Source organism: Nestor notabilis, unplaced genomic scaffold, assembly GCF_000696875.1.
Source record: "Nestor notabilis isolate BGI_N333 unplaced genomic scaffold, ASM69687v1 scaffold524, whole genome shotgun sequence".
Lineage (NCBI taxonomy): Eukaryota > Metazoa > Chordata > Aves > Psittaciformes > Psittacidae > Nestor > Nestor notabilis.
The window spans coordinates 54,518-68,923 of record NW_009925826.1 but is presented as its reverse complement, the minus strand read 5'-3'; the positions used below and the strand labels follow the sequence as shown (position 1 = coordinate 68,923).

The 14,406-nt window shown below is 38.8% G+C and overlaps 1 protein-coding gene across 1 annotated transcript in view; it reads right to left on the bottom strand.

The window, feature by feature from the left end:
* SLC35F1 (solute carrier family 35, member F1) overlaps nt 1–14,406 on the bottom strand; it is a 50,587-nt gene that overhangs the window by 21,134 nt on the left and 15,047 nt on the right. The window contains exons 4-6 of the mRNA XM_010013208.1: nt 10,873–11,029; nt 6,041–6,093; nt 585–739 (exon numbers count right to left, since the gene is read on the bottom strand). Of these exons, the coding sequence (XP_010011510.1) occupies nt 585–739; nt 6,041–6,093; nt 10,873–11,029 (365 nt within the window). The remainder of the gene's footprint in view (nt 1–584; nt 740–6,040; nt 6,094–10,872; nt 11,030–14,406) is intronic.

The following is a 14,406-nucleotide window of genomic DNA, read 5'->3' as shown; positions in this document are numbered from 1 at the left end:
TTTTAATTGGAGACAAAATGTGTGCCAGATGTTTTAAACATTAGAACACCTGGGAGGTAAAAGTTCAGCTTCAACACAAATCTGCAGCACAATTTGGCATTTACACTAACAGGAAAGCCATTGGTTTGGTTGACAAGAAAGGTGCAATTCATGGACAACTACGAGTTATAATTTCAGAATCAGCACAATTCAGAATTCAGCATGTCCCTTGTTCTCAGGCAAAAAAAGGATAAAATCCTATGGGATTTTTGGAAGAGTCTTTCCCTTCATGCTGTCACCCTGGGTCTGGTTACAGCAGTTGAAAGTTATCTCTGATAAGTAAAATAAAATTAGTGATACAGTTGCTGATGAACAGATACTCAAAATTCATAACAATAAGACCAAATGAGCCCTCTTTAAAAACCGGGAATCATAAAATTCTTTTAAAAAAACGGGAATCATGAAATTCTTTTTGGTGTGGGAGGCCTGAAGATCTACTGTGTAGATCTAACAAAACTGGGAGGCTTCTTCTGTTTCATTGTTCTGCATTGACATTTCTTCATACATACTGATATTACTCAAATGCATCTCTCATTTCCACATACCTTGTAGTGGAAGAGGAATAATCCACAGAAGAGGCTGTACAGATCAGCTGTGAGTAGGGAGAGGTTGACAGCAGTAGCACTAGTTTTCTTTATGACCACTGGCATAAAGCTGTAGAGGCCAAACATACAGGCGCTGAAGCCAACATACAACAAGCCTGCAGAAGAGAAACAAGAAGCAGAGTGACCTTTCACAGCCTGCGGAAATAACTTGTGTTGGTAGGAAGAAGGCTGTGCTTTTAGAAAAGAATGAATAATGAGTTTTCAAAGAAACATGGATTCAAATTATTAAAATACACATATATATAGAGAGGGACTAAGAACATAATTCTAAATTTGTAAGAAAAATAGTGAAAACCATGTCAGAAGTGGACATGAAGTCCTTTCTCTGTGCTCTTCATAATAGCAGCGCAGTTTTAAATTGGTGTCTTCCACTACTAGTGAATACCTCATTTCCAACATAAATTTGAAGGAAACGATGCATTCAGACATGTCAAATCTAGTCTTTGATGGAGATGAATGTCCCCAACACCAACTGAGTTCAGCTGAGTTGGATGGAGCACACAGTATTTTCTGGGAATGGGCCCAAAAACTGAATGCAAAAGTATTTGCAGAGGAGTTAATGAGCCACTGTATGGAAGCATGAGGACAGCACTCAAATGACAGAGGTCCTAGTTCTATTTTGCCACCAAACCTGTCAAATCACTTCACAGTTTTGCACCTCTCTTCCTCTATCCTTTTTTGTCTGCCTTCCTTAATAAAGCTTTCCAGAGCAGAGAGTCTTTCTTGTTACATATTAACAGAGTGCCTCACACAAATTAGATTGTTAGACACTAATATAATAAAAATACATTACAGCAAAAATCTAATTTCATTTAAAAATCTAAATAACTTACTGGGAAAGAATTCATTGCTTCAGTTATTACTTGATAAATCCCAAGGCAAATTAATCAATATGAAGTTAAGAAAACAGCAAACACTCCACTCATCTGCTCTCATGCAAATGATATTTCTTAGGCTGCCGTATGCTGAGGAATTCCCAGCTGATATGTGCTCAAACCTAAATTTAGACTCACTCCAACTCTTCAGAGCATGTTGTTATTGACTAAAAGTTGCAGAAAATCTGATTGCCAAAGTCCTGAAAGGGATTAGAAGGGAAAAGAAACAAAAAAAGCCCATATGATTTGCATGTGCTTGCAGAACCACTTAGTTAAAAACTCTTTAGAAAAGTTATCTAAAGGACAAAATCAGCTGTAACAGCTTGAGTCCCTTAGAAGCATCTGAACTGAAGTGTACGTTCATCCGAAAAAAACACAGCAAATGCAAAATGTCAGTGTTCAAGTGTCCACATATCAATGGTTATGGCATGATAATGAATTTGAATTTTTATTTATATTCAGAATATGGATAATCATAAGAACTGCTTTTACTAACAGGTAGCAATTTTTTCAGGTGTACCATGTATATGGGTAACAACAGAATTAGTCTTAAGCAGTGCTTGAAACAGTTGCTTTATGCAAAATCTGCAGTTCTTCTGTAGTAGGCAAACAATTGCATCAAATGGAGCGTAGTTTTGATCAATGAGAAATTGTTCGCATACATGAGCATTAAGTCAGCTTTTCTTCCAGGCTTAAATCAAGAACAGATCAGGCTCAAAAGACATTCTGGACCCTAAGTAAGCATTCTTCAAGTACAGTCTGCAAACCACCAGCTGGTCCACAGAGCTCCTGTCAGTCAGTCTGGATTTTACTCATATATTCAAGTGCTTTGCTGGGTTACGGTCTCAACCAACAGTATAATTTTATGGTACTGCCTTGGTGTTCACATTATTTGCCAGCCAACTACATGCACTTCACAGGCTGCTTTTCCAAAGGGCATTTCAGTTCCAGTGGAAAATTGCTTAAACCACAGCTGTCCTATCAGAGGTGAATATAAAGTGTCATTTCATTTACATCTTAAATTACATGTAATATCCACCAGCTGGACAGCATTTAGTGGTGACAACAGCAAACTGGAAATAACGTCATATGATTTTCAGATACTGCTTCTTAGAGAGCCAGTTTTCAGACTTAAAATATGTTTTAAGACAAAGGCTTGGAGCCTTAGCTTCCTTGGGAACTGCATGTGGCAGGCTTGGGAATTGCTACTAGTGCTGCAGTTCCGGTTCCAAGTTGCTGTTAAAATAAAAGGCAGGAGTGTGGCACCAAGTGACTCAGTGCCCAGGCACTGAACATAAGCAACCTGGTAAATTAGGAGGTGTTTTGTAATAACCTGCTGATCAGCTGATCTGCCTTAAATGCTGAGAGGCTCGTAATGACTCCTTTCAGATGTGCTGGCATTGTCCTGAACTGAGGGATTAATCTTAATGTGCATAAAGGCAGCTGTGAGTAGGATTCATTACACCTAACTCTGGACACATACTGAGGGTTGGCAGTCAATGAAGAAATTGGGAAAATTTAGGGTGCAGACTGTTCAACCTCTTTTAGACACCAGCTTTAGCATAGTATGGTTTGTATCATGCCTGTTTATTGTTGCTGATGTAAAGGGAGATGATTCATCTAAATAAGATGTCTACATCCCAGGTATCTAAAGTTGGTGGAAGGAATCCCATCTTGTCTGTCATTGTTCACCCTGGTGGGTAAGGTCACCAGTTTTACCTGGTTGGGTGAGAATGCCTCACAAGTGTCTGTACTGGGTGCTTAGGATCAGAGTCGTGGGGTGATCCAGGCTGGAAGGAAGCCCTACTTCAAACCCTGCTCAAATCAGGCTCAGCTGTATTATCAGACCAAGTTACTCAAGGCTCTGCTCAGCCTGGTCTTGAAACCTCTGAGGATGAAGACTACACGACCTCTCTGGTCAAGCTGCTCCACTGCTTGCCTGTCCTCAGGATAAAGATTTTCCTCTTATCCAGTCTGGATCTCTCATTTTGGGTTCTGCCTGTTGTCTCTCACCCTCCTGCCATGCCCCGCTGTGAAGACCTTGTCTCTGTCCTTTTGATAACTGCTTTGTAGGTAATTCCTCAAAGACTTCTCTTCTGCAAGCTGAACAAGCCCCAGACTCTCAGTATTTCCCCACTTCTTTTAAAACTAGGCATCTCCACACAGATTGGCAGGATCTGCCTGCAGGGACTGCTCTAAAGTAGCCCAAGTACCACCAAGACTAAGATGCCTTGGGAACTTCCATTTTAGGTCCTGAGCGTGCTGGTTGAATGTTGCATGTTTTAGCCTTCATGTTTTTACTCCAAAAGCTATCATTCCATTGGGATAAGATGGAATCAGTTATGATTTTTCATACTGTCTTCCTGGAATAAAGACCATTTAGAAATATTCAATCCCTCTGTAAAAAAGGACACTTCCTTGGAGATTCAAACTGGCTTTTCACTTAAATAAAACTGATGTTAGTTTATTTGTTATTATTTCATCTATCAATCACTCTACAAAACGTGTCATGGTCTCATATGAAACCACTCAGACAGAACAGTATAATCATTCTCCTTTCAGTCAGGTTGTCATCAAGTATTAATACTTAAACCTTCAAGGTTTCAAACAGAGCTACCCTGATTTATACTAAGTGTGAAGATTATGCTATATATCAGAGGAATTTCCAAAATTAAAACCAGGAGGGCCACAGCCTGTTTTAAACATGATAGACATAACAGATTGGCTAGACCATTATATTCAAAAATAATTTGCATTTTACATCAGTTGAAAGGTAGCTCATCCATTCTTAATAGCACAATTATGGCAGATGGCAACAGGCCACCTTGAGTTGTTTATTAGGTTGTCTGCTGTGACTCTATCACTACCATTCAGAAGGCTGATGATTTAACTCTGCTGGACTGCAGGTTTGACTCTGTCACAGTGGATAACTGTTCAGAACAAGGCTGTGAACACCCTGGAAAAGATCTGTCAGTCACTACTGACAACCTCATATCACTGCCAGTGTAATGGAAAGCACACCAAGCGCAGTAGAAGCCAGGGAAGAACATACAACTACACATAATTGTCTCCATTTAATCCATGTTCAACTACATTACATTTCCAATTATTGCTTTAACAAAACAAGTACATATCTATGATGCTCTTGCTAAGATGATCTCCTTATAAAGCATAGGGACCCTTCAGAATTAGTGACTAACTTTCAGTGACATTTTAACGGCATCACAGAGCAAGTAAGACTTCAGTTTAATAGTACACTTAACTGATGTTGAGTAACAACAGAACTCCCATGGAAGTTTACATGAATAGTAGATTAATTCACTATGACCACTGCTAGTTTCATCAGTAGCAGATTAATTATGTCCCTGAGCTCCTTATCATGAAATATAAACAAACACTGATGCAATTATACTAATTATCTCAGATTAAAGAAGGCCAATACACTTACAGTACACAGTTGAGTGTGTTTCTCCATGGATACTTTAAATTGATTTGTCATTTAGTTTTCTAGCTCATCCATCAAATCTCCAAGACTTCTAGGTGCAGTGTTTTGCAAAAGATGCACTGTTTTTATTAAGGTTTATGAAATGAAGAGGAAGTTGTGAAAATGAAAGGAAATTGTTAAATAAGTTTAAAGAAAAGAACAGTGTATTCCATAACATGTATCCCCTGTCCTCAGAGATTCCCCAATTGCCTTTGCACACTTCTGAGATGTCATTTTGATGTTTGTTCTGAGACTAGGTAACAAGCTATTTTCAAGGTATTACCAAAGCTTGAATCTTCTGATAAGTATATGAGCTCTATACTATTAGTATTCTTTTATTTCTTCCATTGTTATAAGTAGTAAAGAGTGATTATAGGGGCTCTCCTAAATGTCGATTTGCTTTTAAAGCAAATAATTTGTTGGACTAATTAGAAAGGAGTCTTAGATCATGAACTTAGCTTCCAAACTGAAATGGGAAGATTCAATCCACTGCGTAGCAGAACACTGTAAGAGCTTCATTGTGCACAATGCTACCTAAACTTGTCTAAAAGACACATCTGCTATATTCCACTGAAACTACCTGGAAAGCAATTAACCACTTGCATACAGAAATGCTCCCTTTGGAAATGAGTTTATGAGGCACTGCAAGCACTTTTTTGGGTTTTTTGTTAGGTTCCATTTTCTTTCTCTGACATTCATTGAACAGGTTTGGCTCTTAATGACTACCATTTATTCGTCCCATGTGTTGCACTGAATCTTAGAACTGGAACTCCATTATTGTTTTACTTCACAGCTCTCTGCATAATTATCTTACAGTTTACATATGCTTAACCTAATGGTGCAACAAAGGCATAGGATGGCAGTGGGAGGAGATACCACTTTAGAACAGTGAAGCATGTAGTTCAACCTTTGGCAGTAACTGGTGGAAAAGTCAGAAACATTGGCTCCTGTGAAACTCTGCACCTGCTTCCCCAAACATTGGTTATCTCCACGCCTCCTTCAGCAACTATCTGCAGTGAGGTAAAGTGTTTTCTTACCTATTTGCCAATCCCAAGGAACTTTCAACAGCTCTTTGTGTTCCATGATTGCACTATAAGAGAAGAGAAGGCAAAATTTGATGGAAGAGAACAGAAGTTAAATTACTTCCACTCATTCAATTCAAATGCTGGACAAAACAACATAAATAACCTTATTACAAAAAATCTCAGTAGGAAACAAATGCAATCAGACTTTGCTAATCCACTCTGGCATTATCCCTGTGCCTGTGTAGTTGAAAGATCTTCAGGGCATTAAACAGACGTGATAGAATAAAATTTCCACAGGTTTATTTCCAACTCTCTATACCTGCCCAAAGTGCCCATCCCCCCATGTCCAATCCTCATATACTCTTCTGACTTAATATTCTGAAAGCTTTTCAACTTCAATGATTAATAATGTATCTGCCTGAGTTATTCATCCTTCAGAGCAGCTCTGCTGTGTCAAATAAATAGATATTACAGGCTGGCTTTGGGGAGAATACTGTGATTTTTTACACACTGAGAGAGATCATATAGTCACAGCAAAGAAAGTCAGGAAACAAAGCAAAGGATGGGCCAAGCCACAAAAGTCCACTTCCAACATCTTGCAAGTCTTGCACTGTACCTGCACATCAAAATCCCAGATCCAGGAAATTCTAAGGTGGTAATGAGTCTCAACTATTCCCAATACAGCCAAATAGACCCTTGGAGATTAGGTATCTCATGATCTAGGTCTTCAGTCAGCAAACCACTTTCTCTGATCTGTGGTCTCCAGGTAACTCCTGCTGTGCAGAACTCTGCATGCTAGTCTGGACACTATTTTAAACAAGTATAAAACATGAAATTACTCAGATTGAAAACAAAGTACCTAGTACAAAAAATGGCATGTGGAAGACCAAGTCTAATAGTAAAACTGCAGGAACTCAGTGCCTTCCAGATTAATCTGGTCTAGAGAGTTGCATCCTGGAAATTTTGATTTGCTTGCTGCTGATGTGTGGTAAATCTAATACTGTGTACAGAATAGTAAGATTATTTTGTCTGCAAAATAATTAAATTATAAGTGTCTTTGATGCATAAGGCATATGTCTCTTTTATCAGCAGTTCCTGAAGAATATCTGAAAACATACTGCAATGTCTCTTGTTCTGGCAAACAACTTTCGATATAACTTAAATGTAGGAACATTGCTTTCACACTATCGCCTATCCGATACAAAAGAGATATAAGACAATATGGTATGGTCTGTGATTCATTATGCTCCATGAAACAAAGAAGGGTAAGAACAATTCACTGGAGAATTGGAACCACAATGATCTTTGAAAGGTTGTAGTAATTGGAGTAGGCCCCTGATAACTGAAAAGAGACAAATGCAACATCCGGTTTCAAAAGGAGCAGAACTATAGCCTGGCCAGCCTTATGCTAACCTTTGGGAAGATTATGGAGAAAATCTTACCAGAAGACATTTGCAGGAAATAAAGAAGACATGACTGGAAACAGCCAGCACAGACTTCTCAAAAGCAAACCGTACCTGACCAAACTAACTGCCTTCTATGACTGGCTCAGCAGATAAAGGGGAAGGAATGAATGAGAGGATGAGATATAACCTACCTTGACTTTAGCAAAGCTTCCAACATGATTTCATGAGACATCCTTAGAGATTGAAGAGATTTGGACTGGATGGGTGGACTACCCACAAGTTAGTCTGAAGAAATGGGCCAAGAGAAACCATGTGGGGTTCAGTAAAAGTAAATATGAATGCCTGCACCCAGGAGTAATCCTATGCAACAGTACAGGCTGAAAGCTGACTGTATAGAAAGCTGCTTTTTAGAAATAAACCCTGGAGTCCTGGTGGACATCAACCTGAACATGAGTCAGTAATGTGTCCTTGGAGCAGAGGAGGCCTACAGCATCCTGGGCTGTGTTAGTGAGAGTCTGGCCAGCAAGCTGAAGGATATGATTTGTGAGACAGCAGCTGGAGTACTGTATCCAATTTTGGCCTGACCAGAATAAGACAGACATTGACAAACTGGAGAGAGTACAGTGGAGCACCATCACAGTGATCAGGCGGCTGGAGCACATGATGTAAGAGGAGATGCTGAAACAACAGGGTTTGTTCAGTGTGAAGAAAAGAAGGCTAAGCCAGGGGGAAAGGTGGGCAGAACAATAAATCAGCTGTCTTTACTTAATGGGTAGTTACTGAAAAGATAGGATGGATGACAAATGGACCCAAGTTGCAATTTGGGAAACTCTGATTAGATATAAGGAAAAAATATTGGTCAAACACTTGAACAGGTTGCCCAACAGGACTGGAATTTCAATTCTTTGAGATATTAAGAAGTCAAATGTACAAGTTCCTGAGCAACCTGACGTAACTTTGAAGTTAGCTTTGAGTCGCTTTGAGTAGGAGCTTGAACCAGATGACCTTCAGGGATCCATTACAAAGTAGGTTATTCTAGGATTAGGTGATTCCATCAGACAGCATTATCTCCATTTGTTAGGTAGTTACTATATTCCCAACTCCAGTCAACTAATTTCTACTCTTTTTTTAATATACAGTTCTTCCCCGCTTCACTCACATTCAACCCACTAAACTTCTCTTTCCATCATGCCTGGGAAGTTAGCCAACTCCTTCCTTCACTGTTTGCCCTGACACCTTAGCCATTCATTTGCTGTCCAACAGGCATTATCTGGGTTTATTTTATATTACAGTCTAATATTAAGCACTCTTGCTAAACTGTTCTAGGAAACAACAGCCTACTTCTTCAAAGTCCTCTTGGAGACACAGCCCTGTACTAGAGTCAAAGCACGAATCAACATGAATCACCCACACTTACGTAGATATTTGTAAACACACATGGAATAAAAGGCAAATACCACAGCTTTTTGCCATTATATTATTTTGAGATCAGTGCATGTCAGTAAAAGGGACAATCGCTTGTGGGTATTGTTTTGTGTTTCATACATTCAGCATAGTCCTACACATTTTTCAATGCTTTCCCTTCTTCAGAATTGTACTGTTCCCTGTAAATATGAGACTTAAACCTCCGGTGATATTAGCACACATCTTCCCCATCCTCAATCACTTTGTGGATGCTAACTGAACTTTGCTGTGTCTAGCATGCTGGGAAACAGCCCTGTTTCTGGGACATTCCTTCCCCAGACTACTTCAGTTTATAGGACCTAAAGGTTCTATGTTGCACCAAAATGGCCAATAGTGTTTCAGAGACAGTGTCTGCTATTTTAACATGGGGAGCTGGCTTCTTTTTCAAACAACTGATATATTTAGTTAGATTAAACATCTGTGAACACGTAACTATGTGAAATCTGCTGACCTCATCGGAGGTAAAAGTAAGGAAGTGCTGAATTGCTACATGGAACCAAGTACCAGAAACATTATTGGCCTCTCCTGTTATGCAAGCTTTCGCCACCTTGTTAAAAAAGTACACATGACCACTAAGTGTGGTCAAGTGTCCACAATGTGCCACAAAATTACTAGCAGTAAAAAGCTGCAGAAGCTTGTGGAGAAAATCATGCTGGTGAGAACTTCTGTGTGAAAGGGTGGCTAGAAAAACCTTAGGATTTTCAACAGAGAAATGTTTTCTTATTGTTTCCTTCCAGTTGTGTCCTCTGCATACAAAGATGCCTTGTCCCAGAACCAGCTTCTTATCCCCACCAAAACAACTCACAGAGCCTGTATTGTGACTAATTGCTTGGGTCAAGGGAAGGCAATAGCACTATAATTGAATTCAGGAATATGAGATATGTACATGACATGTACGCACTCACAGCAAGATGAGGGCACTGCTTTGATGCCCTGAGAATCAGTTAATACCTACCTATCATGAATGGCTGAACCCAGGACAACTGTAGGCAACAAAAATTCTTCAGTCAAAGATACTAGGCATATTTACGTGTTCTTGAATTCTATATTTTTAGAAAGGGAACTGCTTGTGTGGCAGCCAGTTAATATAAATAATTTTAAGTCACACTTTCAGATTCCACATAAATGCAATCAGCTTTCTGGCTAAAGAAATAGAACTAATTAAGTGGGAATTGGTGGGCCATTGTTTTGATCGGTCTCTGTTCTTAGAAGATGAATAGCTCAGATGTGCAGGGAAGCAACTTGGTTTTGACTAATAATCAAAAGTTATTCTGCGTGACAAGAACCAGTGACAGATCTGCATAAAATGTGGCAATCTTGCATGGTAGCATTTACTACACTTTCATCAGTCACAGTATTACAGAACTCGAAACTACCTTTCAACTCTTAGGCTTGTAGGTGAGTTGCTCATTAGTTATGTGTCAATACAGACAGGTCTCAGCAGCTCCTGAAATCCATGCGACAATCACCTGAGTACTAAGTATTTTGAAGTGAAAAGGCCGGTTTCTTAAAGGCTTTTTCATTATTTCTGCCATATCATAATGTGCACAGAACAATTAGTAAAATACCTTCTGACTGGACATATTTTCTACCTGTTTAGAAATCTAAATGACTTTTTAGAAGTATGAAACAGGACCAGAGAGAGTTGTGTATTTTGTTATTCACAGATCAGACCAACATGTGAAGTATTTACTTGTCTTCCAGCAACAAGATGGTAGGATGTGTCTTCTATTCCTCCTGCCCCACATAACTACTCAAGGACACCAGTACTTGAATTAGAGTACTTACATACAGATTCATGTTATTATTTAAATCCACCAATCAGAAATATGAAAATTAATGTAAATTTTGGAATTAGAGGGCACCTATTCTCCACAGGAAATGGCTACCTTCGAAGACAGGGTTACAGTACCTCATTGGAGGTCAAAGCTGCACTTATCTGAATGACCTTGCGGCTCAAACCTGCTCACTTACAGCTGAATTCCACTGAAGAAGGAGCCAAAGAGTCCGATCATGCCCAGGAATTCCACTCGACTCAGATTTCGGACGATGTACTCTTCACAAACATTTGAGATGCCATATAGCGTTGCTCCACCCAGTACTAAGAGATCTCCTATCAGTTTATTTTCACCTAGGAATAAGTAGGGGGAAAATCAGAATGCCTCAAAACAACCACTTTTTGTCTAGAACCATTGCAAATTCTTCAATAGAGATTTCAATCCTCAGTCACTAAGTAGCACATATCTGGGGTAATAAGCCGAATGCAAATGTCCTGTCAATTCACCAGCTGTCATTCAATACCCCAGCAAACTCTAGCAGAGGTGAAGGGAAAGCATCATCCTTGCTGTAGATAAGAGAATCTGAAAGAACCTGAAAAATTTGTAAAGAAATACAGAAACCAAGTGGCACTTTACAGTACCTATTCTTTTTTATTTTACTTTTTTTTTTTTTGCAGGTAGACTGTGACTCTCATATACAGAGCAAGAAACTTTTTTATCCTTAAAAATACCTCTTGATTTATCTATTTCCTGCCTTTTTGTTATTACTGATTTGTAAAATACACACTGAAGTAACTGAAAATGGAATCCTAACATACAGATTGGTTCAAAATGACCTTTTCAACATTTTTCTTTACGGTGTTCTTTTAAGCCTTCAGTTTTCATTCCAAACTACAGTGCTGAAATTTCCAGTGAAAAGAAACTTACAAAAATAAGTACAGTTATAAGAGGACAGACCAAGGGTTCATTTATCCAGTATCCTGTCTCTAACACTGGCTATAAGTGCCAGAAAAGTGTAAGTTGTTCAGGGACAAATAGGAATGAGGTAAAGTTTAAAATACTCCCAGTAATACTGTTTTAGTCGCCACTATTTTAAAGCTCAGAGGAGATGTGGCTTCTATGTATTTATCAAACATTACCAGATTTCTCTTTCACATACTCATCCAGTCTCTCACTGAATTTCTGTTTCACGGGTACCTTGACTGACAGCATGTTTATATTTGACCATTTATCTTTTTAAGATTTGGTAGTTATTTTCCTTTTAGCCTTCTTTTGCAGTCAGCCTCAGAAGATGCCCTTAATTTAAAATAAGCATCAGCACTTCACAAAACCTCTTTGTATCCCTGATGCATTTGATGTTCCAAAAGAGTCTCCAATCATTCCTCACTGAGCTCACTCATTTGGTATTTATTACAGCTACTCACTGACACTTCAGAGAAGTACTGCTGAAAAAGCTTTTGACCTTACGGCTTGGATGTGCTGAACTGCTGAGACAAAAATACCATCCTTTTGCATCTGTGAAACAAAGCTCAGAGGCTGAGCACTTCCATAGAGGTGGGATGGCCCCAAGCACCACATTGTGATGGCCCTCTCCAAAGTGCACTCATGCTCAGAGAGTGTGAGCCTCAACCTTCAGGGCTCTCCCAGAAGAGGAAGCCAAGATCTGGTCAGAGAATGGGTCTGCCTAGCCCAGAACCCTCCTCTGGTACTGGGCAGCACAGGGTGGCTGAAGAAAACGTAAAGAAATAGGGAAACACAGGGGGATATTTATCCGCTAGTTCTCAGTAGATTAGGAATTTTCTAAGATGGAAGCTGCATTAAACCATCAAACTTAAAAGAACTTGAGGGACTCTTCAGTGTGAAGTCTGTATATTTTTAGTCGATTATTAAAAAGAACTTCATGTTTTCAGCTTTTAAGCCTGATACCTCAAAACTATATTGGTGATCCCACAGTTTTCTGATTATGAGAAATATTTAAGAATCACTCTTTCTTGACCTTCTCCATACCAGTGAAGACTTCATGTACCTGTATCTTACTCTCTTAATTGCCTTTTATGAGAGATGAAAAGTCCCAGTCCGCCTATAGTCTCTTCATCCTGAAGCCATTTTAGGCCCTTGAACAACTTTTTTACCTTTCTCCATTGATTCTATGGGCTTATTTTCTGCTCATTTCTTTTTGAGATGCAGTGACTAGAGCAATATATGGTACTCAGGAAGTTAGTGTATCAAAACTTTATATACTGGCATAAAAACGTTTTATATTATATTTTTGGTTTCTTTGCTAACAATTCCTAGCATCCTGGTTGTCAAACACCATTTCTTTTCCCTTCAAGAGGCTGACTTGGGAACTTTGCCCCAAAACTGACATATCCTAACAGACATATTTTCATAGACATAAAATCCACATGTCTACAGGTTTCATTGCTAAGGACTGACTAGAGGCATTTTAAAGACTTTCAGGTTAATACAGTTGCACTTGACCAATTTGATGGTGTAGGTCATTCTTCTGAAGAAACACAAGGCATAGCTTGGCAAAACACGCCTTGCATTAATCATTATTAGTAATTTTTATGTTCTCTGGAAGCAGAATTCATACAGTCCTGAGAGGAGTTAATGTTTCATGGACTAGTTATAGCACTATAGTGTAGCATAAGTCATTTAAATATGAACTATGTTCTGACATGATTGCTTTTCATACTCTCACTAGGCCACTTTGCCACATTTTTACCTTAACCCACAGCATTATGAGGTGTCGCTCTTTGCTTTTGCTTGTAATTATCATAATATCAAAATACCAGTCTCAGTGTGTCCGATCTTAGACTAAACATACACTCATAAACTTATTAGCAGGACTGAAGGGACTGGTTTTCAGAGACTGTTGTAAGCTAGAGCTATGAAGTGCTTTGCAAAATCTGGATGTACCACTTACTTAGACCTCTGTATTTTAGACCCCTGTGTACTACAGGAGCACAAGTACCAAAGTACCTTCTGGATATTAGTTGAGGGAAGTGTTATTTTAAGGCACACTTGACATGTAAGGTGATACAGCACAAAGTAATTGCTTTTCCCATTGAGTAATGTGCAAAACATCAGTAAGGATACAATAAAAAGAGGTAAACTACCATATATTTATTAAAAGTTGAGAGCATGCCTGCACATTATACCTAATTCTGAAGACAGTTTGGAAAATATCTATTAATCTCTCAGTGATGCATTTTAAATTCATGTTCCCTTACTGTAAGAGTTGGCTGACTAGATTGCTGTGTGCAGTAGGCACCTAGTAGCACCTTCTAGGCATTTCCAGTACAGTAAGTAGCACTGTCAACAGGGAACACAGGTGCCAACAGCTCTTGTTGCCCAAAATATAGGATAAACAGAGGAGTTTACTGAGGACTAATGTAGCATCATTGCTACATCCTAGGAAATATCCTATAAATGGTGTGGAACCCTTAAAGAAGAATTTCAAGATTTTTTTTTCTTTTGCTGCCAATACTTCTTTTTATTTCTGGATTTTTAATGTGTAGTTTTACCCCTTCAGATAAATTATACCTGCTGATGTACGTTACTTTACTAAAGACAACAACATTAATAACATTATTTTGCCACTTAAAAAAAATGAAAGCTGCAGTCTCTCTGTATAGTGATAAGCATGGACACAGTTTTTCATGTGTAGGTCTGAATTAAAAGGCAATAATTCATGTTAACAGATTTTTTTGGACAAATTTACCTA